Below are 26,759 nucleotides of genomic sequence, written 5' to 3'. Positions count from 1 at the left end.
GCACAGCAAGTTGGGAGAATCCCAAGGAGCAGGCAGGAGCCAGGAACCCTCCCTGCAGGAAAAGGGCAGAGCTTTGTTAGCTGGCAACTCCCTAATCAGCCCAGGCTGGGCCTGAGGAGGAGGGCAGAGCTGGCCTTGACTCTAAAAGGGTGAAAAAAAAAAAAAAAAAGCCTTAAAAAAATCCCTTCCTGTTTGCTCCATCCCTCCAGCCTCAGCTTCCAAGAAAAACAGGGAGGAATCAGCCCAACTCCTGCTGGCTGCATCCAGGTGATGCTGAGCTCTCCTCATCCCCTTCCAAGGGCCCTGCCTGCAGCAGGATGGCCTGGAGAGGGGGGACACCAAGTCCCACCCTGCCTTGGAGCATTTGGCCACCCAAAACCATCCCCAGGAACCCAAACCAAGTCACCTCCTGGAACCAAGAGTCACCAAACGCTGAGTGCAAAACCATGGTTTTTTTTATTAGAAATCTCCTTGTATAAAAATGATCATGCTCTACACAGTCATCCAATAATTCATAAACATCCAGGCACTGAATTTATTTTTTTTTGTGTGTGTGTTTTTCTTTTTTGATTGGTCAGTACATAAAGCAGACAGATTTCAATCCATATGGTCATCACATACATTAATTAACCACCTATAGAAACCAGCACTTTGAACACAGTCTAGGTTTTATGTCGTTTTATTTCGTTGCCTGTTCTTCAGTTAAATTTTATGGGTTTTTTTTTTTTATTTATTTTTTCCTTTTTGCAACACAGAGGATTTGGGAGGATAGGGGAGAGCGAGTGAAGAGGGACGGAGGAAGACAGGAACAAAAGAAAATGAAGGAGTAAGAAAAAAAAAAAAGGAAATAAAGAGAAAACAGAAGGTTCTGCACAACCACAAACGACCTCACAAATTCCAAAAAAGGGAAAACGTTGGGTGGTGGATTTTTTTTTTTGGTTGTTTTTTTTTTTCTTTTTTTTGCCAAGATACAGAAAAAAAAACCCAAAAACCCAAACCCAAAGACTTTCTGAGCTCCATCACCTCTTTCCCCCCCCCATGCCACCTCCCCCCTGCTCACCTGTCCCTTTTCCTCCGTGGGGAGCCATGCATTGTCACGGTGGGTGGTGCTTGGATTTTTAGTGTTTCTTTTTTTTTGCTGCTGTTGTGGCTCACCAACTTCCCTGGGAGCTCTTGCTCAGCAGACTGGCCAGGAATGTGTGTGTGTGTGTCCCCATTTGCTGTCTCCTTCTTGTCCTGTCCCATGGGACTCCCCTTCCAGCGTCCTCCCATGGGTGCTGGGACTCAGCTCCCTCGGGGTCCAGAGCCTCCCCCTGGGGCAGGATTCAGCAGGACCTAAATTGCATGGTTGCTGTAGCTGACGTAGGTCTGTTTGGTGGCCAGTGCTGGAAAAAGAGAGAGAAAGTCCTCAAATGGGGCATTCATGAAATCCCCCTCCCCCCTTCTTGCTCCTCTCCTGTCACCAGGACCTGGCTCCTGCCGGGAGATGCTGAGGATGTGACACGAGGGGTTTGCTCATGGACCTGACACTCAAGACCATTCCCTGCAAGAGTGCAGGGCCCTGGCAGAGGGGCTGAGCCCTGGGACAGCCCTTGGGGACTCTCTAAGGACAGCTCATCCTTAAGAGAGACCCTGGGGTGTGACATGAGCCACCAGAGTTGTGTTCTCTATGGATGCTCCACCTTCCCAGAAGCTCAGCCCTGCAAGAGCAGGGTTTGGGGTGCAAGCTGAGCACCCTGCACATCCCTCCAAGAGCCCTGCCAGCACCAGCAGCTGGTGGCACAAAGCTGTGTGTGTCTCCCCCAAGATCCCTGTGCCCATTACACATCCCCAAACCTGCTGCCACCTTCCAGCTTCCCTAAGGATGGGGTTGAAGGCAGAAGGAGAGCAGGCAGCAAGAGCTACAAACTGACTGACACCAGGGGAGCTGCAGGAGGATCCAGAGCCAGGAAAACACCAGGAAAAAAAGGGTCAGACACTGGAATAGGCTGCTCAGGGAGGTGGTTGAGGGTTTAGATGTGGTGTTGGGGGATGGGGTTAAAGGGAGAACTTTGTTGAGTAGGGATAGTGGTTGGACTCCATGATCCCAAGGGGCTTTTCCAACCTGGAAGATCCTATGTTCCTGTGGGTCTATGAAATCCTCCTGCTCTGCCTTTGGCCAGCATGCCACTTGCTTTTAGCAGCAGCCACAGCCCCAAAGAGGAGGAAGAGGCAGCTTGCAACACCCCAGCTCATCTCAGCTCTTCTGTTGGGGGTGATGCTCTCTGGAGACCCCACCACAAGGTCCCCAGATACCACAGGGCTCATCAAACACACGGGCACCTCCAGCCAAGGCCAGGGACAACAGAGCAAAGGCCAAGACACCAGAAGCTGCACAAAGGAGTCCTCTGCAGAGCCTCCCAGCCAGCAGCTCTGCCTCCATCTGGGTGCTATCCCCAGAAACCTTGCTGCCAGCTCCCAGCCTGGGATTCCCGGATAACAATTAGATAGGCCGTAAGAAATGAGAGCTGACAGAGCTATTTGTTAGCTGCAATGTTTTCATAGCCAATCTGCCCGTATCAAAGCCCTGTGAATTATTTATCCTGTTGTTTATTTAAGGAGCCGTGACCCGCCGGTGACAGAGTGAAAAACGTCCTCTTGGGGCTTGTGCTGACAGCCCCACAGTGCCTCCTGCCCCCAGGATGCTCTGCCCTGCTCAGCACCCCTCAGGAGCACGTTGCCAGCTCCCTTTTTTGCATTTCTCTCCTTTATCCCCCACGCCAGACACTTCAGAGCTGGAGCTGCTCAGCTCTCCCTGCTCCCAGCACGTGGGATCCTCGGAGGCTCCCGCGGGGGAGAAAGCTGCTGAGAAAGCTGCATGGGGGAGAGCAGATGGGAATGTTGTGGTTCAGGTCCTGAACAAAGATGCTCATTGCAGCTGAACCTCCCTGCCCTGCTGCAAAAGGAGGGGATTAGCCCTTTGGGCTAGGAGAACCCCAGGTCAGGAGCCACGTTTGGCTGGAGGGAGGGGAGGTCACACACACCCCACGCTCCTGAAGCAGCTCAGCCCGTGGCACGGATGCCATGGGGACTGCAGGTGGCCCTCCAGGACAGGGCTGGCATCCTCCTGGGGAGCCCTTCCCATGGGGAACCCCCAGAAACCCCCAGACACCCCCAGCCTTGCAGAGGAAACAAACAGAGGGACCCCAAGGCGTTGCCACCTCGGGATGGGGTTGCAGCTCGTGTAGATCTGTGACAGCAGGTGACAAAAGCCACCTCCAGCACAGGTAGGGAGGAGGGTCTGACTGTGGAGCTGCCCTTGACAGTGCAGACAGGTAGAAAAAAAGTTGATTATTTGGAGAGACATCACGTCCAGAGCCATTACACAGAGTGATGTGGGTGCAGACGTTGTACAGAGCTGCCAAGGGGTATTAAATAGCTCAGGCTGGAAAGAGAGCAAGCGTGGGATTACAAAGACAATCCCAGCTTTCCATGGAATTGCTGTTTGGTCTCCATCCCACTGGCACTGGAGCTCTGCTGCTACGTCAGGAACATTTGTATTTCCTCAGGCTTTTCTTCAGATTTAACCCAAATGGGATTTCCCTTCTCAAAGGACCCTGAGTAGCTTTGGCTCCGACTGTTCCTTCCTCCTGCACAACTCTGGGGTTGGAAACCCAAACACCCAACAGGCACACACTGACATTCCCTGCCTCTCCTGAGCCCCCAGCCTCATTTCCCAGGGGACATCAGTCTCTCCATCCCTGTGCCAACTTTAGCTCCAACCTGAGCCCTGGGAACACCCCAGGGAACCCTTTTCCTGAGGAGCCAAAGCAGAGACATCCCGGGAGGAGCTCCAGGCACCCAGGGATGATCTCCAGGGGATGGAGCAGATTTCCATGTGTCCCAGCAGCCACACGAGTGTCACCCCAGTGTTCCCTCCCCTATCACCATCCCCCCAGCAGCGTTTCCCATGGGATAACACAAACAGCTCTGTGGAGGGATGGGAACACCAGGAGTGATCCTGATCCCAGGGTGACAGGATCAGGTGATGGGAGAGGACATTTCTCAGGTGCCAATAAATTAACAAAGGGGGAATCCCCCCCAGCCCACACCCAGGAATCCCTTTTTTCTTCCCCACTGAGCACAGAAAACCAGTGTGGCCCCAAGCCCAGGAGCTGCATCCCTCCCTTCCTACCCTCTCCCTGGGGGGGGGGACTGGCAGTGTGGCAGATGTCCCTTGGCATCACTTTCACCCTTTGGGGACCAACCCAGCTCTGGGTTTCCCAGCCCCACGTGGGGTTCCCCTTTACCTTGGGTTTCCAAATTTTCACAGAGCTCCGACTTGGCCTCTCCGTTGGGTCGGAAACCTCCCCCTTTCTGTGAGAACTTGTTGGACATGGTGGCCGCTGTCACCACCGCCTTGAGGCTCCGCTTGCGCTTGGGGACGTTCTGCTCGGGGTGGAAGAGGATGATGTAGACCTTGGGCATGTAGAGCATACCCAGGGACACCGAGGCACTCAGACTCACTGAGATGGTGAGGGTGGTGGTCTGGATGTACATCTGCAAGGCACAAGAGCAAGGGAGCTGAGAGCCTGCAGAGCTCTGGAGGATCCAGGAAAACTCAGCTGGGAAAGGAGGAGAAGAAGCAAAGGGCACAGGGAAACTCTGGGGTGGGAAATAAATGAAAGGGTGGGGAGGCAGCTTGGCTAAATATCCTAAACACCCCATGCAGCTCTACAGGCTGGGGACAGAGTGGCTGAGAGCAGCCAGGCAGAAAGGGACCTGGGAGTCTGGATTGCCAGGAAGCTGAAGAGGAGCCAGCAGTGTGCCCAGGTGGCCAAGAAGGCCAATGGCATCCTGGGCTGGCTCAGGAACAGCGTGGCCAGCAGGTCCAGGGAAGGGATTCTGCCCCTGTGCTCAGCTCTGGGGAGGCCACAGCTTGAGTCCTGTGTCCAGTTCTGGGCCCCTCAGCCCCTCAGGAAGGAGATTGAGGTGCTGGAGCAGGTCCAGAGAAGAGCAAGGAGGCTGTGAAGGGATCCAGCAGAATTGCTGTGAGGAAGGGCTGAGGGAGCTGGGGGTGTTGAGGCTGGAGAAGAGGAGGCTCAGGGGAGACCTCATCACTCTCTGCAACTCCCTGAAAGGAGGTTGGAGCCAGGGGGGGGTTGGGCTCTTTTCCCAGGCAACTCTCAGCAAGACAAGAGGGCAGGGTCTCAAGTTGTGCCAGGGGAGGTTTAGGTTGGAGATTGGAAAGAATTTCTTTCTGGAGAGGGTGATCAGGCATTGGAATGGGCTGCCCAGGGAAGGAGTGGATTCTCCGTGTCTGGAGATCTTTCCAAAGAGCCTGGATGTGGCACTGAGTGCCATGGGCTGGGAACCACGGGGGGAGTGGATCAAGGGTTGGACTTGATGAGCTCTGAGCTCCCTTCCAACCCAGCCCATTCTATAAATATCCTATTATCACATCCTAAATATCACACTCAACTCGTTGCCTGGATCAAGGTGCACCCAGAGGTGCTTTCAGCTCAGGGGTGCTGTTTCCCCACCTGCTGCTGCCCTCATCCACCTTTTGGGGTGCAGGATGAGCCCCCCCAGCACTCATTCCATGCTTGGGGAGTGAGCTGCCAGCACCTCGACTCAAAACCATCCCCAGAGATGGAGCCACCACCTTGCCCTCTTCCCCTCCCCAGCACCCACGGGGCAGGAGCCAGGAGGCTGCGGTGATGGGCACAGGAAGGACACCCCCTCCCAGGGCACCCCCCAGCAGGTAATTCCCATTCCCCAGCTGCTCCCAGAGCCATTGTCATGGAAGTCACATATTAGACACCGACGTTGCCTTTCTTCAGTCAAAACTAATTTCATGCTCACTGTCCAGGACTAACAGTGACAGATGTTTTGCAAAATGAAAGCCCATTAATCTGACTGCAGAATAATCCATTTTTCTGTGGAAAGCAGTTGGCAGGCTCCTCACAAGCCAGGGGCTTCTGAAGCAGGCAGCAACAGGAGGCAAAGAGACCCCTCCCTCCCTTCACCCAACCCCACCTTTCACCCTGAGTCACACGGGAGACTGGGAGGGCAAGGTCCCCATCAGCACCCCTGGGCCACCAAATCCCTGGGCCAAAAAATCCCTGAGCCACCAACATCCCTAATCCACCAGCATCCCTGGGCCACCAACACCCCTGGGCCAGCAGCATCCCTGGGCCAGCAGCATCCCTAGTTCATCAGCATCTCTGGGCCACCAAATCTCTGAACCACTAACATCCCTGAGCCACCAACACTACTGGGCCAGCAGCATCTTTGGGCCACCAAATCCCTGGGCCACCAACATCCCTAATCCACCATAATCCCTGGGCCACCAACATCCCCAAGCCACCAACATCCCCAGGCCACCAACATCCCTGTGCCACCAGCATCCCTGCGCCACCAATATCCTTGGGCCACCAAACCCCTGGGCCACCAGCATCCCTGGGCCACTAGCATTCCTAGGCCACCACACTCCTGGGCCACCAACATCCCTGGGCCACCAGCATCCCTAATCCACCAGAATCCCTGGGCCACCAAGACTCCTGGGCCACCAGCATCCCCAGGCCACCAGCATCCCTGGACCACCAATATCTTTGGCCCAGCAGCATCCTTGGGCCACCAGATCCCTGGACCATCAACACCCCTGGGCCACCAGCATCCCTGGGCCACCAGCATCCTTGGGCCACCAAACCCCTGGGCCACCAACACCCCTAATCCACCATCATCTCTGGGCCACCAACATCCCTAAGGCCACCAACATCCCTGGGCCAGTAGCATCCCTAGTTCATCAGCATCCCTGGGCCACCAACATCTCTGGGTCACCAAATCCCTGTACCACCAACACCCCTGAGCCACCAGCATCCCCAGGCCACCAGCATCCCTGGGCCACCAACATCCCTAATCCACCAGCATCCCTGGGCCACCAACATCCCTGGGCCACCAACATGCCCGGGCCACCAACACCTCTGGGTCACTAACATCTCTGGGCCACCAGCACCCCTAGTCCACCAGCCCAGGGCTCTGTCCTCTCCAGCAGCCTCTCCTCCACCTCCCAGCTCACTTGCTGGGTGTCTCCAGGCTGAGCAGGGAGGGTTCTGGGGCTGCTTTACAAACACTTTTCCTTCTTTTCCAGCTGTGCTCAGAGGCCACACTGCTCAGGAAGGTTTGAGAGGGGAGGCTGGAGGCAATTCCTGACCTTTCTCCCATGGCTCAGCCACAGAGCTCCTTCTGCAGTGGTTTCCCATGGAGGATTCAGTGCCAAGCAGGGGGGCAGGAGCTGGAGGAGCCAAGGGGGAGCAGGGGGTCCCCAGCTCCACATGCTTAACCTGGGGGCTGATCTCTGGAGTCAACAGAGCAAAAAGGGGACCAAGGACACAAGCTGAGCACTGAGATCCCCTCTACACATCCTCCCTTAGGAGAAGCTGCATGGAGGCTGCTCCAACCCATCAGCAAGAGCATCAGCTCCTGGCGGGGTTCTCATCCCAGCCCTGGACCTGAGGGTCCCCCCTAAAGGAAAGAAAAAAAAGAAAAGAAAAAAAAAAGCAGCAAAGCTTGTTCTGAGTCACCCGAAAGGTTTTTGTTTGTCCCCAGAATAAAACCAAGTGCTGTCACATGTGCTGGTTTGTTTGTTCCACCTTCTTTCTACAAGCACACAGAGTCGAGCTAGGCAGTTTTTGGAAATAAAAATGGCATTTCATCACAGTAAGTCAAAACACATCTCTGTGCCAGAGATCCCTCTTCCTTCTTTCCTTTTTTTCTGTTTTCTGCTTTTTTCTTTTTTTTTTTTTCTCCTCCAGACATGGCCACAGTCACCCTGGGCTGCAAGGACCAGACTTGGTGGCAATGGGGACATCAGCTCCAGGCACCCCAAGCCCTGTCCTAAGGACCAACATCCCTCAGCTCAGCACCAGGGGACACAGCAGAAGCTCCTCAGCCCTTCACCTCCCCCCTCTGCCATCCCCCTGCTCCTCAGGAGATCCCTTTGGGATGGCTATTAGGGAATATTTTTTCCCTGAGAGGGTTTTCAGGCATTGGGATGGCCCAGGACAGGGCTGGAGTCCCCATCCCTGGAGGCATTTAAAAGGTGTTTGGAGCTGGGCCTTAAGGACAGGGTTTAGGAGTTGAGTGTGGTGTTGTCAGAGGTTGGGCTGGATGAGCTTGGAGGTCTCTTCCAACCTGAACATTCTGGGATTCTTTGGAGGAGCCTCACTCTGCAATCCCACAGTTTCCATATTTCCAGCCTCTGCAGCTCATCCCACCCGTGTCTCAGGGTCTTTTTTTGGTAAAGAGGGGGAGAGCAGCTGAGCTGCAGCTCAGACACAGACATCTCCAGCCACACTTCCCTGGGGCTCCCCCTCCACCTCCAAATGCCACCAGTTCCAGGCTCCCCCCTCTCCTCCATCCCACTCCTCACCCTCCTCAAACCCCTGGAGCATTTTTGAGGTCTCATGGGGCCACCGTGGGTACCTTTACCCTAATTCCAGCCTGGAGAAGGGAATGGGGAGACCCCAGAGCACATTCCAGTGCCTGAAGGGGCTCCAGGAAAGCTGGGGAGGGACTTGGGACAAAGGCAGGGAGTGATGGAATGAAGGGGAAGGGTTTGAACTGGGAGAGGGGAGATTGAGGTTGGACATTAGGGTGAAATTCTTTGGGGTGAGGGTGCTGAGCCCCTGGGTGCCCCCAGAAGCTGTGGCTGCCCCATCCCTGGCAGTGTTGGAGGTTGGATGGGGCTTGGAGCAGCCTGGGCTGGGGGAGGTGTCCCTGACCATGGCAGGGGGGACACTGGGGGGGCTTTAAAGTCCCTTCCAATCCCCTTCTCAGCTCAGAGAGGAATTTTTAAACACCACCATGAGGCCCTGCACAATTTGCCTTTTGCCACAGCAAAAAAATGACCATTTCTGATGATTTTGCTCTTAATTGGTTACCAACCCAGGACCCTACTTTGCCCCTCTGTTAATGACACCTGAGCACCCTCCAACACCCTTCAAGGTGTTTGCTACAGTCAGAGGAGTTGTTACAGCTCCCAGGTCAGGATCTTCATGGGCAGGACCAAAGAACACAGCCAGGCTCTGCCTCAGGACACTGATGGGACATTGAGGGACCACACCAACCCTAAATGAGTCCCAGGGCTGGATGAACCCATCCTCCACAGCTTGGGTTTGTCCCAAAGCAAACCCCAGCTATTTAATTGCCAAAGCCCCAAGTCCAAACCCAAATCTCACCCAGAGGTTTTGCAACACTGCAGGTGCCAGGGAAAGGAAAACTTGCTCAGTCCTCATCCAGGACTGCTAAAAAGAAAATAAAAAAAGAATAATAAAACCACCAGTGCTGGACAGTCCTTCTCATTCCTTCTTCTCTTTTTTTTTCCCTTCACTGGAAGCAAATGTGATAAACAGAGAAGCAGACAATGACACTGCTGTTCAGCTGCTGCCTTATCAGTGCAGGAAATTGTCTCTTTCTTTAGATCCTCTGTTATTGCTATTTCTGTAATCCTCTGGGATCAGCAGGGATAAGAGGTTCTTTTGAGAAAAAGCTTGGGGGACTTGTTATAATAAGATGCCACCTCCATGCAAAGTTACAGGCACGAGTTAGAGCAAAAGAAAAGAAAAATGGAGCTGATTACCCAGCTCCTGCAGCCAGGGAGGCAGCAATGGCCACGGGTTGGAGGGAGGGGGGGGTCTGCCCCGTGGCATCCTCAGGATTCCTGTGGAATTTCCAAGGAAAACAAAGGCCCATCCAGAGCTTTCCTCTTCCCAGTGTGCTGACCCACCAGAGGGTCCCAGCAGCAAGGGGGTGGGATGCTCCCCAGCCTCCCAGGCAGCACCAGGGTGATGATGCTGATGCCAATATCCCCATTTTTCATCCCAAAAAGGGGCTGAGCACCAGATCCTCTCTGCAGGCAACACCTTTTTGACCTTTTCCTCCCAAAGCCTCAAGAGCAGCCCCATTCCTCCAGCTGGCCCTTTGGTCACATCACTCCCAACTCATGTCCCCAGCCAGAATTTTTGGGCAGCACCTCCCAGGCTGGCTCAGCAGATTCCACAGCATCAGGAGCAGCAGAGCTGGCAGCAAGAGAGCTGAGTCCGAGGGGAGTTGGGAACATCACTTTTTCAGCCTCTAATCAGCTTGTTAGCAGCCTAATAACAGAGCAGCCCTGCACATTACAAGCCCCCGAAGTGAGGCAGAGCCTATTGTCGACTTGCTGCTTGTCAGCCAGCTTTAGGCAGCCCTAAATTATCCCCTGACAAGCTGCAGGGAAGAGGTGAGCAACCTTGCACATAATCTACAATCATTATCATTTCCATCTTTATTACCCACAGTATGCCAAGCACATTAAGGAGGCTTTAAGGGAGCTTTTGTTTTGCAATAATTTCTGGGAAAAAAAAAAAAAAACCACCCTGCTTTCTTGTTAGTATCTCCCCTGCCATCTCATCAAAATGGAAATGCTGCAAAAGGCTCCATTTATTTCTTTTCATTCTCATGCATGCCTTCAGCCAGGGTGAGTTGGCTTGAGGGAAGACTTTCTGGTTGAGGTTAAAGGTGTTGGTGTGGACCTGACCTCCTGGAGCTCTGGGTTTGATGCTAGGAGCAGATAAAGCTCTCCAAGACACATGAGAAACTCCACAGCAAAAGGTTTCCTGGACTTGCCCAGCAAACCACTGCCAGTACCAGTAGGTTTTTCCAAAAGCCCTGGCTCCACCAGCACAGGAATTCACACTCCAGGGAAATTATCCCAGCCACGATGGGTCCAGAGAGGGAAACCAGGCAGTGGGTCAGTCCAGGGATTTCCCAGGAATGGCAGCACTGAGGTTTATTTGTCACAGGCAGCCCTGGGCTGTTTGCATTTAACAGAAATGTGATTCTTGTTTTGCCTGGCAGGTAAAAGGGGATTTGGGTCTCATTCATGAGCTCTGGGGGGTTTTCTCTTTTGTTCTCATTCCTTTGCATCATTTTGAGCACAAAGCTTCAGCCAGGAAGGCCTCAGTCCCACAGCTCCCAGCACTGGGATCCCCCTGCATGCTAAGGAGGATGAGGAGGGCAGGCAAAGAGGGTTTTTTCACAGCACAAATCCACCCCTGGGATTATCTGTGCTGTGTATTGGGAACCCCTCAGCAGCCCTGTGCCACCCCTCTGCTTTCCATTCCTTTCCCCTCATCCTGCCAGCACTTGGGGATTTCAGAGGACAAATCCCTCTCTCCAGCCTCCAGCACTGGGAAAAGGAGCCAAGCAGCCAGCACTCGGTCCCTTTTCCATGCAGGAATGGTGCTCCTGACATTATGGTCCTGGATCTACCCTGGGAACTCATCAGCAGCTTGGGCTGCCCCAGAGGATGGCAGTGGGGACAAGGGGTGGGGGGGTCAGAAAACCAGAAGGAGAGGGAGGAAATGAAAGAGGAAAACCAGGAAGAGTGAGGAAAAGCATTAAAAAATGGGAAAAGGCAGTAGGGTAGGAGGCAATGGTCGCTGCTCCCTGCTAGATCAAGAGGTGGATGTGTTGCCACCCAACACATCCAACCATGATTCCCAGGAGCAGAGCAGCACCCTTACTTCCTAAGGACCCATCAAGCCTCTCTCAACCCCCTTTTCCCTTGCAGCCCCAGCCAGACCTCCCTTCCCCCTCCTCCTCCTTTACCTTTTCCGCCGACTGCGAGGTCCCAAAAAATATGGGGATGAAGGCCAACCACACGATGCAGGTGGTGTACATGGTGAACCCGATGGGTTTGGCTTCGTTAAAGGTCTCTGGGACCCCCCGGGTCTTAATAGCATAGACAGTGCAGGTGACCATGAGGAGCATGCTGTACCCGAGCAGACAGATGAGGGACAGATCCGAGATGTCACACTTGAGGACGCCCCGGGCAAAGTGGGGGTTTGTAGTCCGCTGGTCCTCGTAGTCGATAACGGAGTGGGAAGGGTCCACGATGAACCAGACACAGACCCCCAGGAGCTGGAGGGAGATGAGGCTGAAGGTGATGACGAGCTGGGACGCGGGGCTGATGAACCGGGGGGCGCTGACCGACTTCTTGCCCTGCTCGAAGATGCGGTAGATGCGGTTGGTCTTGGTGAGCAGCGCGGCGTAGCTGATGCTCATGCCCAGCCCCAGGAAGATGCGACGCAGGGAGCAGGTGCCCACGGCGGGCTCGGCGATCATCAGGAAGGTGGTGGCATAGCAGAGGAAGATGCCAGTCAGCAGGACGTAGCTCAGCTCCCGCCCCGACGCCTTGACGATGGGCGTGTCATTGTAACGCACGAAGGTGACCACCACGAAGAGGGTGGCCAGGATGCCCAAGACAGCAATGATAACGGGGACCACGGCCCACGGGGAGCTCCACTCCAGCTTGATGATGGGGATGGGGGTGCAGCCGGTGTGGTTCTCGTTGGGCCGCTCGGTGAAGTGGCACCTCTTGCAGTGGAACTCGTCCAGCTGGTACTGGTACCCGTCGCAGCGCTCGCAGTGCCAGCAGCAGGGGATGCCCTTCACCATCTTCTTCCTCTCACCAGGCTTGCAGGGCAAGCTGCAGATGGAGCTGGGCAGCTGGCTCCCACCCCCTGGCCACAGCATGTTTTCCACCTGCAGGGAAAGATGGCACCGATGATGCTCCAGGTGGGCATTTCCCGAGCAGCCCTGGGCCACGGGGAGATGCTGCAGCTCTGCTGGGAGATGTGGCCTCTCTACCCCTCAGTTCATCCCATGAAGGGCTCAATCCTACTCAGCACAGGGATAGGGAGGTGGTGAGGATCTCCATCTGCCTCTTGGGAAGATTAAACACAAGAGACCCAAAACAAAGCCCTCCTTCCCTAGGAAAAAAACCCCTCTGCTCTGTCCTGGTTTCTCCATCTCTTAGCAGAGCTGCAAAGTCAGATGCCCAGAGCTTGGGAGATTTGGTCCCACAGGCTGATGGTGGCTCTCAAGGGCTCAAACCACAGCTGTGTACTCAGGGGAACACCTTCCCCTCTGTCCCTACCCTCCAGTTTGGATGCCTCGCTTTCCAACCCCAATTTTTCAGCCTACACGGCCCTGATGGGTGCAGGAGACATCCCCTGGGTGCAGGAGACATCTGCAGGACCTTTCCCTTGGCACGGACCATGCCTGGCCATGCCACGGGCACCAGCCTGACCCCCAGCCTTACTTGGAGGTGGAGGTGGTCAGCCCATTGCCCGATGACTTTGTACTCAGGAGTGGAGTTCCTGATCTGGTACTGGTAAATGTCGTAACGCCCCGGAGCGTCCCCGTTCTCATTGAAGGTCACAGGAGTCCCAGCAATGCCTGCAAGAGAGGGCAGGATCAGCCCCACAGCACCCCCAAACCACCAGCCCAGGGGGCTTCAAGCCCCATCCAACCTCCAACACTGCCAGGGATGGGGCAGCCACAGCTTCTGGGGGCACCCAGGGGCTCAGCACCCTCACCCCAAAGAATTTCACCCTAATGCCCAAACTCAATCTCCCCTCTCCCAGTTCCAAGCCATTCCCCCTCGTCCCATCCCTCCAGGCCCGTGTCCCAAGTCCCTCCCCAGCTTTCCTGGAGCCTCTTCAGGCACTGGAAGGTGCTCTGAGGTCTCCCCATTGGATTCTTCTCTTCTCCAGGCTGCACAGCCCCAACTCTCAGCCTGGCTCAGAGCAGAGCTGCTCAGATCACCTCCTCTGGACTTGATCCAACAGCTCCATGTCCTTCTGGTTTTGGGAACCCCAGCACTGCACTTTAAAGTCATTCCCCCTCATCCCATCCCTTCAGGCCCTTATCCAAAGTCCCTCCCCAACTTTCCTGCAGGCACTGGAAGGTGCTCTAAGGTCTCCCTGGAGCCTTCTCTTCTCCAGAGCCCATCTGAAAACCAACCCCAAACCCAAGATGGTGCAAGGACTTTTTGGTATCACTCCCCAGCCAACCCCAGGAGCTGGAGTTCTCAGGCACCCAGTGCAGATACCACCAGGTTTGCTGCTTCTTTGGGGAAAGTGAGGGGGGTAAAAGCAGCTTTAAAGTTCAATCACATGAACTGTGCAGATAAACAGTGATGAAGGAAGAGAAAAATCAAGCAAGAGGGAAAAATAAATAAAAGAGACACTGCAGAGGAGATCACAAAGTGGAGATAAATAGAAGGCATAAAGAGGACAAGATAGAAAATGTTTATTAAGGAGATAGAGCAGAGGAAAAGGTGAATTTCCAGAGGAGATTTGCAGCCAGACAAGGACACAGCAGCCTGATTCAGCTGGAGCTCTGCCAGCTGGGATGCCAGAAAGTGGCAGAGAGGAGGCCAGGCAGGTAGGACAGCAGGGAGAGGACAGGATTGCTGCTGGGTTCCTCTCCAAAGGCTCCCAGAAGAGCTCAGACCTTCTAACCTGCTGCAGAACCAACCCATCCTCACACAGAATCCCAGAATAACCTGGGCTGAAAGGGACCTCTAAAGGTCACCTGGGCCAAACCCCCTGCAGTCAGCAGGGACATCCCAACCAGATGAGGATGCTCAAGGCTTGTCAAGCCTCACCTTGAAATATATAAGTATGGAACCCACCCATGTGCCTCAGTTCATGATCAGTTCCAGACCAGAAAAGTCCCAAAACAGACTCAGCAGCAGATGGGGGAGGGAGGAGGTGATGACTCCAAGTTCCTCATAACACCAAACACCAACAGGAATAAACTGGGGGATGCTTATGGACCCATAAAGGAGGAGACAGCCTGACCCATAAAGGAGGAGACAGCCTGACCCGTAAAGGAGGGGACAACCTGACCCATAAAGGAGGTGACAACCTGACCCATAAAGGAGACAACCTGACCCATAAAGGTGGAGACAGCCTGACCAATAAAGGAGGGGACAACTTGACCCATAAAGGAGGAGACAACCTGACCCATAAAGGAGGGGAAAACCTGACCCATAAGGGAGGGGACAACCTGAGCCCCCCAGCCCCACGGAACCCCCCCCAAACCTCTCCCCAGCACCCCGGGGATGGGCAGACCTGAGAAGTTGACGTTGCGGATGTACTTGAGCAGCTCCACACCATCCACGGGGTCCATCCTGGAGCACAACCCCACCTTGCCAGGGCAGAGAGCTTTGTGCATGTTGTGCAGAGCGTGGCCCATGGCGTAGACGGCGTCGATGACAAACTGGACCTTCCCTTCCTGCTCATAGGAGGAATCCTGCCCGATCCGTTCCCGGTCTGTTGGCACAGCCAGAGCTGTCACCTCCCTGCCATCCCAGCCAGAGCTGTCACCTCCCTGCCATCCCAGCCCTCCCCCCCCTGTGGGGACATTTCTCCACCAAAAAAACCCTTGCAAAACAACCCCAACCCCATCCCAAGCCTGAAACAGACAAAGTCCCACTCCCTTCCCAAAAGCACAAACCCCTCAGCCAGCTGGGATGCCTCTTTCCCAGCAGGAAGTTTAGGCTACACCTTGGCAGGGTGCAGGAAGGAGCAGCAGGAGAGAAATTCACCCCAAAGAACCCCAAAAGTCCTCCCAAAGCAAAGCCCATGCTGCAGGTGTAGGTGGCAGGGCCAGCCCAAGGCACTGGCTGCATCTGCACTGCATCTGCTCCAGATATGTGTCCCTTGTCCAGAAGGACAGCCAGGGGACACTGTGGCTTTTGAGCAGGACATCAGGAAGGTTTGGAGCATTTGGCATCTATGAGCAGGAGGAGGGCAAGGTGCAGCAAAAAAAAAAAAAATCTATTAATTGAGCAAACAAAAATCTATTAATTGAGCAAATACCCAGCCACCCTCCCTGTAATGCCTTGCTGAAAGTGGGGGTGCTGCCACCTGAGCTTGGTGCAGGGTTCCAAGATCCCTCAGGGTGTCACATCCCAGTTCCAGCTCCATCCCTGCACTCCCAGTTTCCCCAGTAGGACACAGGCTGGGCTGGGATCCATGTCCCATCCTTACCTTACTGGGCTGCCCAGGAGCTGCCACCAGCTCAGTCTCTCCCAAGGGACCACTCAGACAGTGCCCATCACCAGCCCCATGTCCTCTGTCCCATTCCCAAAGCTTCCTTGTCACCCTGGTCACCCCCTGCCACCCTCCTACCCCCCTGACCTCTCAAGCCCTTTGCAGCCTCCCTGGATCCCATCAGGATCCCCTAATTCCCAGTGACAGCTGCCAGCCTCTCCTGCCATAACCACCCTGAGCAGGACACCAGAACTATGTTAATCATTTAGCAAAAGACACTGATTAATGCAGCAGGCTGTTAATTACAGCTAAAAAAGTGTCTCCCAGGGGGTGATGGAGAGCCACAGCCTCTGCTACTCCAGCACCACCGGGCTCCCCGCCAGGCCACAGCTCCCTCAGCAGCAGCCAAAGGGCAGGAGGGTTCCTCCAGGAGCCAAATCCATGCTTTGCATCCTCTAGAGAGGCAGAAACATCCTAGAAAGCCATCCAAGGGTGTCCAAAATTAATCCTGGCTCCGCCATGCGTGGCTGCTCCCTGTTGCCAGGGGGGGATTTATGGGACCAGGAGGTGCAGCCAGGGACAGAAAGGCTCAAGGAGAGCTGGGGCTGCTGATTCCTTCCCTCCCCACTGTGGGAAGGGGGGATGGAGCCAGGGCTGGATATGGAGCAGATCCCCACTGAGTAGGAATGTCCCCAAGAGCCACCTGCCCAGAGGTGCCTGTGTTGGGATGGAGGGAGAAACATTGAGACTGAACCAAAGTGATCAGGGACTGAGAGAAGGAGAAGATGATATCCAGGAGGTGAACTTATGGCCCATCCTTCAAAGTTATAAAAACACCTTTGAGCTGTGTGGAGATTATTCATCTGAAACCAGTCAAGTTTCCCTTTCTTCCACCTTCCTGACAAGGACCATTAATCTTCTCCCTTGACTTTGGGTCTTTCCCCACATCCATCTCCCAGGACCAGCCAACCCACTCTATCTTCCCAAGAAGATACCCATTAAGAGTGTCAGAGACTCCCCCGGGCAACTGAACCCATGGGGATGTCCCAGCCCCCCTGCCATCCCCAGCACCATCCTGCCACCCTGCAGAGGACACCCAGGACTCATCCCTCCCCATCTCCCTCAGATTCCAAGCAGCCACCTCAAATCCCAGCCAGGAAAATACAACCTGCTGGGACAACCCAGCTTGGGGGACCTGGATTTTCCTCCTGGACATCCCACTGGTGAGCAGCATCAGCCCAGCACAGCAGGAGCCCCAGCTCTGATGTCAAAGTTGAGCTGATGCAGAGAAGTGGAGATTTCCAGGGCTGGTTTTGGTCACCTCACCCCAGCCCCAGCTGCTTCTTGTATCTGAGAATGAGGTTGGTGGCACAGAGGGGACAACACGGAGCAGGAGGCTCATTCCAGCCATGGAGTAGCCACAAGGCTACTGGGGGAAGCTGCCACACTGGGAAACCCTTGCAGGGACAAAAAGTGTCCCCAAATCATCAGCTGAACGTTTGGAGAATGCCTGCAAGGACATGGGAGCAGCATCCCTCAGCTCCTCAGTGCTGGAAGCAGGGAGGGAAAAACCAAGAATGACCAAACTTTGCTGGGTCCATCCAGCCACTGGGATGCCACAGCTGTCACACACGTCCCTCCTGAGGGGACAGGGACATGTGTAAATAAATGTCCCCATGTCCAACCACGCTGTGCCAGGCAGGCAACAAATCTCCCCAATCCGTCACCTCCCTGAGCCACCAACCATCCCCCTGGCATCAGGGCTGTCACCCCAGGGGTGATGCCATTCGTCCCCACCAACCTCCTGAGGCTGGAAATGCCTCCAGATGCATTCAGAGGGGTGAGGAGGGGGCCAGGGAGGGGTGGCCCTGTCTGGAGCAGCAAAGAAATTTGCAGACAAGGGCACCTCTGAATCCTCCTGGGGGGCACCCAGCAGCACCCGCCCTGCAGGGATGGTTGAGAAACAGGACCCAGATCCTGAGACTGAGAATTTAATTTGCCTCATTTCTCTGCAATCATAGAATCATAGAACTGGCTGGGTTGGAAGGGACCTCAGAGCTCATCAAGTCCAACCCTTGATCCACTCCCCCCGTGGTTCCCAGCCCATGGCACTCAGTGCCACATCCAGGCTCTTTGGAAAGATCTCCAGACACGGAGAATCCACTACTTCCCTGGGCAGCCCATTCCAATGCCTGATCACCCTCTCCAGAAAGAAATTCTTTCTCATCTCCAACCTAAACCTCCCCTGGCACAACTTGAGACCCTGCCCTCTTGTCTTGCTGAGAGTTGCCTGGGAAAAGAGCCCAACCCCCCCCTGGCTCCAACCTCCTTTCAGGGAGTTGCAGAGAGTGATGAGGTCTCCCCTGAGCCTCCTCTTCTCCAGCCTCAACACCCCCAGCTCCCTCAGCCCTTCCTCACAGCAATTCTGCTGGATCCCTTCACAGCCTCCTTGCTCTTCTCTGGACCTGCTCCAGCACCTCAAGCTCCTTCCTGAGCTGAGGGGCCCAGAACTGGACACAGGACTCAAGCTGTGGCCTCCCCAGAGCTGAGCACAGGGGCAGAATCCCTTCCCTGGACCTGCTGGCCACGCTGTTCCTGAGCCAGCCCAGGATGCCATTGGCCTTCTTGGCCACCTGGGCACACTGCTGGCTCCTCTTCAGCTTCCTGGCAATCCAGACTCCCAGCTCCCTTTCTGCCACTCTGTGCCCAGCCTGGAGCTCCCCATGGGGTTGTTGTGGCCAAAGTGCAGGACCCGGCACTTGGAATGTTGAACCTCATCCCCTTGGGATCATCCCAACTCTCCAGTCTCTCCAGGTCCCTCTGCAGAGCCCTCCTGCCTTCCAGCTGATCCACACTCCCCCCAGCTTGGTGTCATCTGCAATTTGCTGATGATGGACTCAATCCCCTCATCTAAATCATCACTAAAGATATTGAACAGCACTGGGCCCAGCACTGATCCCTGGGGGACACCACAGCCGCCATTTTGGACACCACAGCCGCCATTTTGCTGCAGCCCCGTTCAGCACCACTCTCTGGGCCCGTTCCAGCAGTTCCTGACCCAGGAATCACCTCAGAATCATGGAATCACCGAGGCTGGAAAGGACCTCTGGGATCAGCAGGTCCAACCTGTCACCACCACGAGCCCAGCAGACACCTGAGCAGCCACCCAGTGCAGCAGCTCTGCATCACCCAGCCCCAGTTCCTCACGTCCCAAGAAGTGTTTTGGGGAAGGGTGGAAAATTTCCACCTAGCTTTGATGCTTAATCCAATAAAAAATAAATAAAATTAAAAAATAAATAGATAGAATTAAAAATAAATTAAATAATAAATAAATAAAAACTATTTTAAAATAAAATAATACAAATTAAAATAAAATAATAAATGAAAATAATAAAAAATAAAATAATAAAATTAAAAATAAGTAAAACGATAAATAAAAACAATTTTAAAATAAATAAAATAATAAATAAATAAAGATAATTTAAAATAAAATAAATAAATAATAAAAATAATTAAAGGTAAGATAATAAATAAATAATAAAATAACGAATAACAAAATAATAAAATTAAAAATAAATAAAACAATAAATAAAAACAATTTTAAAAATAAAATAAATAAAACAAAATAATAAATAAATAAAACGAAATAATAAATAAATAAAGACAATTTAAAATAAAATAATAAATAAATAATAAAAATAATTAAAGGTAAAATAATAAATAAAATAATAAATAGAAATAATTTTAAAATAATATAATAAATAAATAAAATAACAATAAATAGTTAAATAATAAAATAAAAATAAATAAAACAATAAATAAAAATTTTAAAATAAAATAATAAGTAAATAAAATAATAAATAAAGATAATTTAAAATAAAACAATAAATAAATAATAAAAATAATTAAAGGTAAAATAATAAATAAAATAATAAATAAAATAATAAAAATAATTTTAAAATACAATAAAAATAAAATAACAATAAATAATAAAAATAAACAAATAACAAATAACAAATCACAAATAATAACCAATAACAAACAGAACCATTACAAAACACCCCTACCAAGCCCACCACACACTCCTCACCATGCAGCTGCCTCCAGCTGGGCTGCCAGCTCCGCAGGGCCGTGCCCGAGCCCGGAGGTCCCCAGGGGGTAAAGAAACCAACCCAAAGTGTTCTGATGCCTTCCCTGCTGCTAAGGGAAGCATATTATACAATATGCTAACATAAACATATTGTATAATATGTTTAAGGATAAAAGATAGTAATGATTGGAGCATGACGCAAATGGTATGGAATAAGGGGTGGAATGTCCTGGTTTGGGCCAGGATAAAGGTGATTTTCTGGTTTGTACTTTTACTTTTAGCTGAGTCTCTTGTAAGTAGTTGCAGTTGCTGAAATGAACAGCAAGTTTCTCAGACAGTGTGTGCTTCTAGGATTGATAACACTTGATGTTTATAGTTACTGCTGGAGCCTGGTGTGCAGAGCCAAGGACACTGCTCAGCTCTGAGGAAAACATTTTACCGTCCAGGAGGATACAGAGGCCCCACCTGAGCCCTGCTTTGGGGAGGAACAGACAAGAGAGATGCCAGAACTGACCAAACAGAGGATTCCATCCCATATACGTCACACTCAGTATAATTTGAGGCATCACGAGGGCCGAGCCAGATCTTTTCCGGATTTCCAGATTTCCAGACTTCTGGATTTCCTGATTTCCCTTCCTCCCTTCCTTCACCTGGCATCCTGGAAGGATCCCGTCCGTTCGTCTGCCTGTGCTCCTGATCCGTGCCAGCCCATATCTGTGTGTTCCTGCCTCCAGCTCCCAACTGCTCCTGACCCCAGGAGTCCAGCCTGGACTTTCCCAGGGCTGCCCTGCAGCCTCGGTGGTGATGTGAGAGTTATTGGGGGGAAAGGGGGAGGAATGTGGTTTCCATTTTCCTGTATATTTGTATATATTTAGTCATTTTACCTATTTCTCATTCCTGTTTCATTAAAGTTGTGTAGTTTAGTTTCCAACCCATCAGTCTCTCTCCCTTATTCTCTCTCCTTTCTTTATCAAGGAGAGAGAGATTAATAGAGAGCGTCTGGTACTCGGTTTAATTACCGGGCCAGTGTTAAACCCTGACAGATTTATTTAGATATCCACCTCCCTCAGCACCCCGGGCACCCCAGCACCCCGGGCCAGGTCCCCAGAGCTCTCTTACTGGTGCACTTCTTGATGCTGCTCCCTTTTTTCAGCGCGTGGCGGCTCAGCTTGCAGTGGAAATTGTCCTCCCAGAACTCAGCAAACCAAATGTTCCTCCGGTTGTTGTCCAGTGTCCTGCTGGAGAAGTAGCGGTCGAAACCTGCCCAGGGAAAAAGGGAGAAATCTCTGGGATGGAGGAAAGGTGATGAATGTGGCCCAAAATTGCCCTCACCCCAAAAAAATAAATTTAAGAAGGAAAGGACTGGTGAGTGATGAGGTGAAGGGACCCAGGAGTGCTTTGGGTTTGTGTTCCAGATGCAGGCTGGAAACCCCACCGGAGGAGAAGGTGGTGGAAAAGAGGCAGGGAAAACTTGTGGAGAAGAAGATGGGATCGGGGGTGTTGTGGGGGAACCCACCCAGCTCAGCCCCTCACCTCTGACAGAGACCCGCTTGGGCAGGATGGTGACAGAGCCCTCGGCCACCTCCTCCAGGTGTAGGACGGGGGAAATCTTGGAGCCCCAGCTGTCGGAGCCCATCCAGATGAAGTGTCCCGTTTGGTTGGCCCTCTTGGCAGCCTCCAGCACCCTTCTGTGGGGAGAAGCAAGAGGGTGGGACACCCGCCAGCTCTGGGGACACAGGCACAGAGCAAGGCTCAGAGCTGGTGGCATCCTGCCAGGAGACGGAGACGTGGTGCTTAAGGAGCTGGTTTAGTGGTGGACGTGGCAGTGCTGGGGTAATGGTTGGATTTGATGATCTTAAAGGTCTTTACCAACCAAAAGAATTCCATGATTATCCCACTCCCAGCATTGGGATGGCCCCAGGGACCACACGAGCCCTGGTGAGCAGGGATGCACGAGAGCAAATTGTGCTGCTCAGCTCCCTCACCCTCCATCCTCCCCAGCCCGGGCTGCTTCTCCCACCTCATTTGCATAGATGCTGACTGGTAATTGAATTTGCCTCTTAATTAACCAACATTAGGAGGAAAAAAGAAAAAAAGAAAAGAGAAGAAAATCAGGTTATGCCACAGCAGGCAGAAAAAGCAGCAGAAAAAGAGAGGGGCCCCACCAGCACTGAAAGCCATGGGGGAGAGCTCACCAGTGTCCAGGCTACAGCTAAACTGGGCTTGACTGGGAATGGCATCCCTCCTGCTGCCATCCCATCCCTCCCATCCTGCTGAGCATCCCTCCTCCTGCCCAGACACTGCACACACTCCCTGGGGGGCAGAAAATCTTAGCAGGAGGATGGGAACTGCCCTGGATCTGACCCTCCAGGAGGCTCTTTTATTTCCCAGGGTTTGGTGTCCCCTTGGGGACTTGTGTGGGGCCCCAGCCCCGTGGGAGCTTCATCTCAGTCTGCAATGAGCAGGCAGGTTTGTGACTCAGCCCCTGATCATTTCAAGCCCAGATGGTGTTTGAAAATCATGCTAAGGGGAAAAAAAATAAATTAGAAAACACAGAAATGGAGCAGAGAGGGGAGACAAGAGAGGAAGAGACAGGAGAGCTCGGGAAGCTAAACCTCATCCTGCTCCAGGCACAAGTGTGGGGCAGAACCTCCCTAAGGCACAACCAAGCAATTCCTGGGAGATTTGGGGATCTCCCCCCAGTCTGGGATTTCCACCTGATCTGAACCAGGCAGAAATTCCAGCAACAGCCCCAGAGAGAACGGGGCTGCTTCTGGCATAGGGATCATGGAATCTCAGTCTGGTCTGGGTGTGAAGGGACCCCCAAAGCTCCCCCAGTGCCACCCCAACACCTCCCACCAGCCCAGGGTGCTCCAAGCCCCATCCAACCTCCAACACTGCCAGGAATGGGGCAGCCACAGCTTCTGGGGGCACCCAGGAGCTCAGCACCCTCACCCCAAAGAATTTCACCCTAATGCCCAAACTCAATCTCCCCTCTCCCAGTTCCAAGCCATTCCCCCTCATCCCATCCCTCCAGGCCCATGTCCCAAGTCCCTCCCCAGCTTTTGTGGAGCCTCTTCAGGCACTGGAAGGTGCTCTGAGGTCTCCCCATTGGATTCTTCTCTTCTCCAGGCTGCACAGCCCCAACTCTCAGCCTGGCTCAGAGCAGAGCTGCTCAGATCATCTCCTCTGGACTTGATCCAACAGCTCCATGTCCTTCTGGTTTTGGGAACCCCAGCACTGCACCCTGGCACCCTGGGGCTCAGCATGCTCACCCCAAAGAATTTCATTCTAATGCCCAACCTCAATCTCCCCTCTCCCAGTTCAAACCCTTCCCTCTCATCCCATCCCTCCAGGTTCTTATCCCAAGTCCCTCCCCAGCTTTCCTGGAGTCACTGGAAGGTGCTCTAAGGTCTCCCCAGAACCTTTTCTTCTCTTCTCCAGGCTGAACACCCCCAACTCTCAGCCTGGCTCAGATCATCCAACACTTGATCCACCAGCTCCATGTCCTTATTTTGGGAACCCCAGCACTGCAGGGGGGGCTCAACAGAGTGGAGCAGAGGGGGAAAATCCCCTCCCTTGACCTGCTGGTCCCACGATGGAGATCACCCCATTCTCCATGCCTGGGTTTAACCCCTCTTACCCCACACACGGTGGGGATGAGGAACCCACTGGTGATGGGTTCTGATCCGATTGGGATGGGTAAATGTTTTCAAGCCTCACTTAATGGGGTTTGCCATTTACCCAGCGAGGTGAATCCCCTGTTCCTCACCACACACCCACGGAAATGTCAGCTCTGGAGACATTTCTATTAAGGAAGGCAAAAAAGAAACCGGGGAGCGTTTGCACATCTGATGTAAACTGATTTCAAATCGCAGTTTACCCACATTTACATAATGTTTGCTGATTAACAAATTAGATCCTTAGGAAATCAGGGCTAAGCTCCATGTGAATCATTCTGCTCCATAAACAAGGGGAGCTGCAGGATGGGGCTTTGCCTGCAGAGCAGCTCAGCACCTCTGAGAAGGGCAGGAGGGATCCTCAGTGCAGGCAAACACACCTACACCCCAATACAGGCAAACACACCTGCACCCCAATACAGGTAAACACACCTACACCCCAATACAGGCAAACACACCTACACCCCAAAGCAGACAAATACACCTACACCCCAAAGCCAACACACCTACACCCCAATACAGACAAACACACCTACACCCCAAAGAAAACACACCTACACCCCAATACAGACAAACACACCTACACCCCAATACAGACAAACACACCTACACCCCCTTACAAACACACCTACACCCCAATGCAAACACACTTACACCCCAATACAGACAAACACACCTACACCCCAATGCAGACAAACACACCTACACTCCTTACAAACACACCTACACCCCAATGCAAACACACACCCCAATACAGACAAACACACCTACACCCCAATGCAGACACACCTACATCCCTTACAAACACACCTACACCCCCTTTCAAGCAAACCTACACCCCAATGCAGGCAAACACAACTACACCCCTTGCAAGCAAACCTACACCCCAATACAGACACACCTACACCCCAATATAGGCAAACACACCTACACCCCACTGCAAACCCTCACTGCCAGGTGGTCACAGCTCCAGCTCCTGTCCCCAGCATCCTGCATCCCACCCCTGGCAGTGCAGAGGATGCAGGTTGGGCTCCACGGGGTGCCCTATTTCCCACCTCTGCCCAGCCTCTCCTCCCAGTCAGGACAACCCCAGAACAGCCCCAGGAGAGCCCCAGGACAGTCCCAGGACAGCCCCAGGACAGCCCCTCCTCACCTGATGTCATCTTCGTTAGCAAAGATGATGACTGCCCGGGCATGGGAGGTCTCCAGGAGCCGGTGGATGATCTTGTCAAACTCTCCTGGCTTGGGCTCCCGTGGGATCTTGACAGACTGGGCCACACACAACCCCCCTGGAGCAGAGAGATCCCCCCAGCTCAGACACCCCCACCACTCTCCAGCCCCCCAGATGGTCCCTATCCTCCTCCAGTCCCCATCTCCCCAGCCCCACAGCAGGCAAAAGGGGGGGGCAGGGAGGTTCCCAGCTCCCACCTGCCTTGGCCCTGCACCATCTTAGCATCCTACCCCCCAAAGCCTCCTGCCCACCCCCTAAAGCCCCCTGCCCACCTTCCAGAGCCTCCTGTCCACCTCCCAGAGCCCCCTGCCCACCCCCTAGAGCCCCCTGCCCACCCCCTAGAGCCCCGTGCCCACCTCCCAGAGCCCCCTGCCCACCCCCAGCCCCCTGGGACAAGCACCCAAGGCCTCTCCTTCTCTCTTTAGAACCTTCACTGCTCTCCTCTCCCCCCCCAGCTCAGCCCTTCTTTCCCCTCCCATCCCCCCCAGGGCTCATCCCTGCCTCCCACCCTCTCCAGCCACAACCACATCCCCCCCCCAAACACACACCCAGGCTCATTCCTGGGGCTGGGATTTTCAGGGGCTGGGATCATTCAGGATCATTCCAGGGGCTGGGATTGAATTTTCCAACCAACCCAGGATTGCATTTTGCAAAGGGCTCTGCACAAACAGTAGCCAAGACCTGGCAAGCCCAGTTTGTTTCTTGTTTGGTTTTTATTTTTTCCTTTTGGAAAAGAGGAAGATGGAAGAGGAGCTGATGAGCTGCAGCCCCAGCATGAGCCCTTCACCCCTGAGCCAGCAGCTCAGCCCTGCAAAAAGTTTTTATTCCCCTCCCTGCTGCTCCAGCCCAGGTCCCAGCCCAGCTTTCCAAGGGTCGATTGGAAAAGCAGCTAATTAAAATTAAAAGAGACAAGGGGAAGCTGGCAATTGGAAGAGTTGGCTGCTGGGTTCCCTGCTTCCAGCTCAGATAAACCACAGCCCTCCTGCCTTTTTTTTTTTGTGTTTTTTTTTTCCAGCTGTCAATGAAAAGAGAGACGGGAGAGCAAAAATTAAACAGCCCGGGACCTTCTGGATGGAATTGATGGGCTCGATTTGCATAGTAAATGACACGGCTGATACCTCATCTGCCACGGAAGGATCCCTGCCTAAGTAAAGGTCAGAGTCATTAGCACAGGAGGATGGGAGAGATTCCCAGCTGGAGAGGAGCTGGAAGAGGATGGGACAAAGAGCCCGAGGTGGAATCTTCGGGGAAGAATGCCAGGTGAGGAGGGACCTCAAGGATCATCGAGGCCAAGCTTTAAAAAAACACCAAGAGATCAATTCTACACCTCCATCCATCAGCCAGAGCTAAACCATCACCTTAGCCAGCTTCCCAGCTTCCCAAGATTGGGATTTATTCATGGGAGAGTTGACTCCCTCTTGCAGGACTGGGCTCATTTCCTTGGTGCAGGTCCGATGGGTTCAAGGGTAGGGGGTTACAGCACCCACCCCCCACCCCAACCCAGCCACCTGGAAGGGTTTGAAGGGTTTTGGTGGTTTTTTTTTTCTGTGATAAAGAATTTGGGCCAATTTGCTGTTTGCTTCCCATCTGGGGAGGCAGATGGATGGAGAGGAGGGAGTTGGATAAACAGAGCCCTGGATCAGGCAGGCAGCAGCAGTCGGGGGGGGGCACATCCCAGAGACCCCAGGCAGGTCAGGGTGACACCAGCCAGGCCACCAGAGAGCAGGGCTCCAGCTAAGGAGCTGCTGCAGCTTAATTACAGTTTCCATGGCAATAAACAGGAGAAAATCCAACAAAAGCAGCAGTTTGCAAACCCTGGAGCTTTCCAAGAGCCCCAGTGTGGGCACCTGCACAGGAGAGTGAGTGGCACCAGTGCACACCCATGTGTC

The 26,759-nt window shown here is 53.2% G+C and overlaps 1 protein-coding gene across 1 annotated transcript in view; it reads right to left on the bottom strand.

The window, feature by feature from the left end:
* Positions 1-432: 432 nt before the first annotated feature.
* GRM4 (glutamate metabotropic receptor 4) overlaps positions 433-26,759 on the bottom strand; it is a 45,020-nt gene continuing 18,693 nt past the window's right edge. The window contains exons 3-10 of the mRNA XM_008499429.2: positions 24,793-24,928; positions 21,493-21,647; positions 21,079-21,219; positions 14,946-15,146; positions 13,127-13,263; positions 11,632-12,567; positions 4,290-4,539; positions 433-1,385 (exon numbers count right to left, since the gene is read on the bottom strand). Coding sequence (XP_008497651.2) covers positions 1,336-1,385; positions 4,290-4,539; positions 11,632-12,567; positions 13,127-13,263; positions 14,946-15,146; positions 21,079-21,219; positions 21,493-21,647; positions 24,793-24,928 — 2,006 coding nt within the window. The 3' untranslated portion in view covers positions 433-1,335. The remainder of the gene's footprint in view (positions 1,386-4,289; positions 4,540-11,631; positions 12,568-13,126; positions 13,264-14,945; positions 15,147-21,078; positions 21,220-21,492; positions 21,648-24,792; positions 24,929-26,759) is intronic.

Source organism: Calypte anna, chromosome 26 (genome assembly GCF_003957555.1).
Source record: "Calypte anna isolate BGI_N300 chromosome 26, bCalAnn1_v1.p, whole genome shotgun sequence".
NCBI classification, from domain to species: Eukaryota; Metazoa; Chordata; class Aves; order Apodiformes; family Trochilidae; genus Calypte; species Calypte anna.
This window is presented reverse-complemented; position numbering and strand designations above follow the sequence as displayed.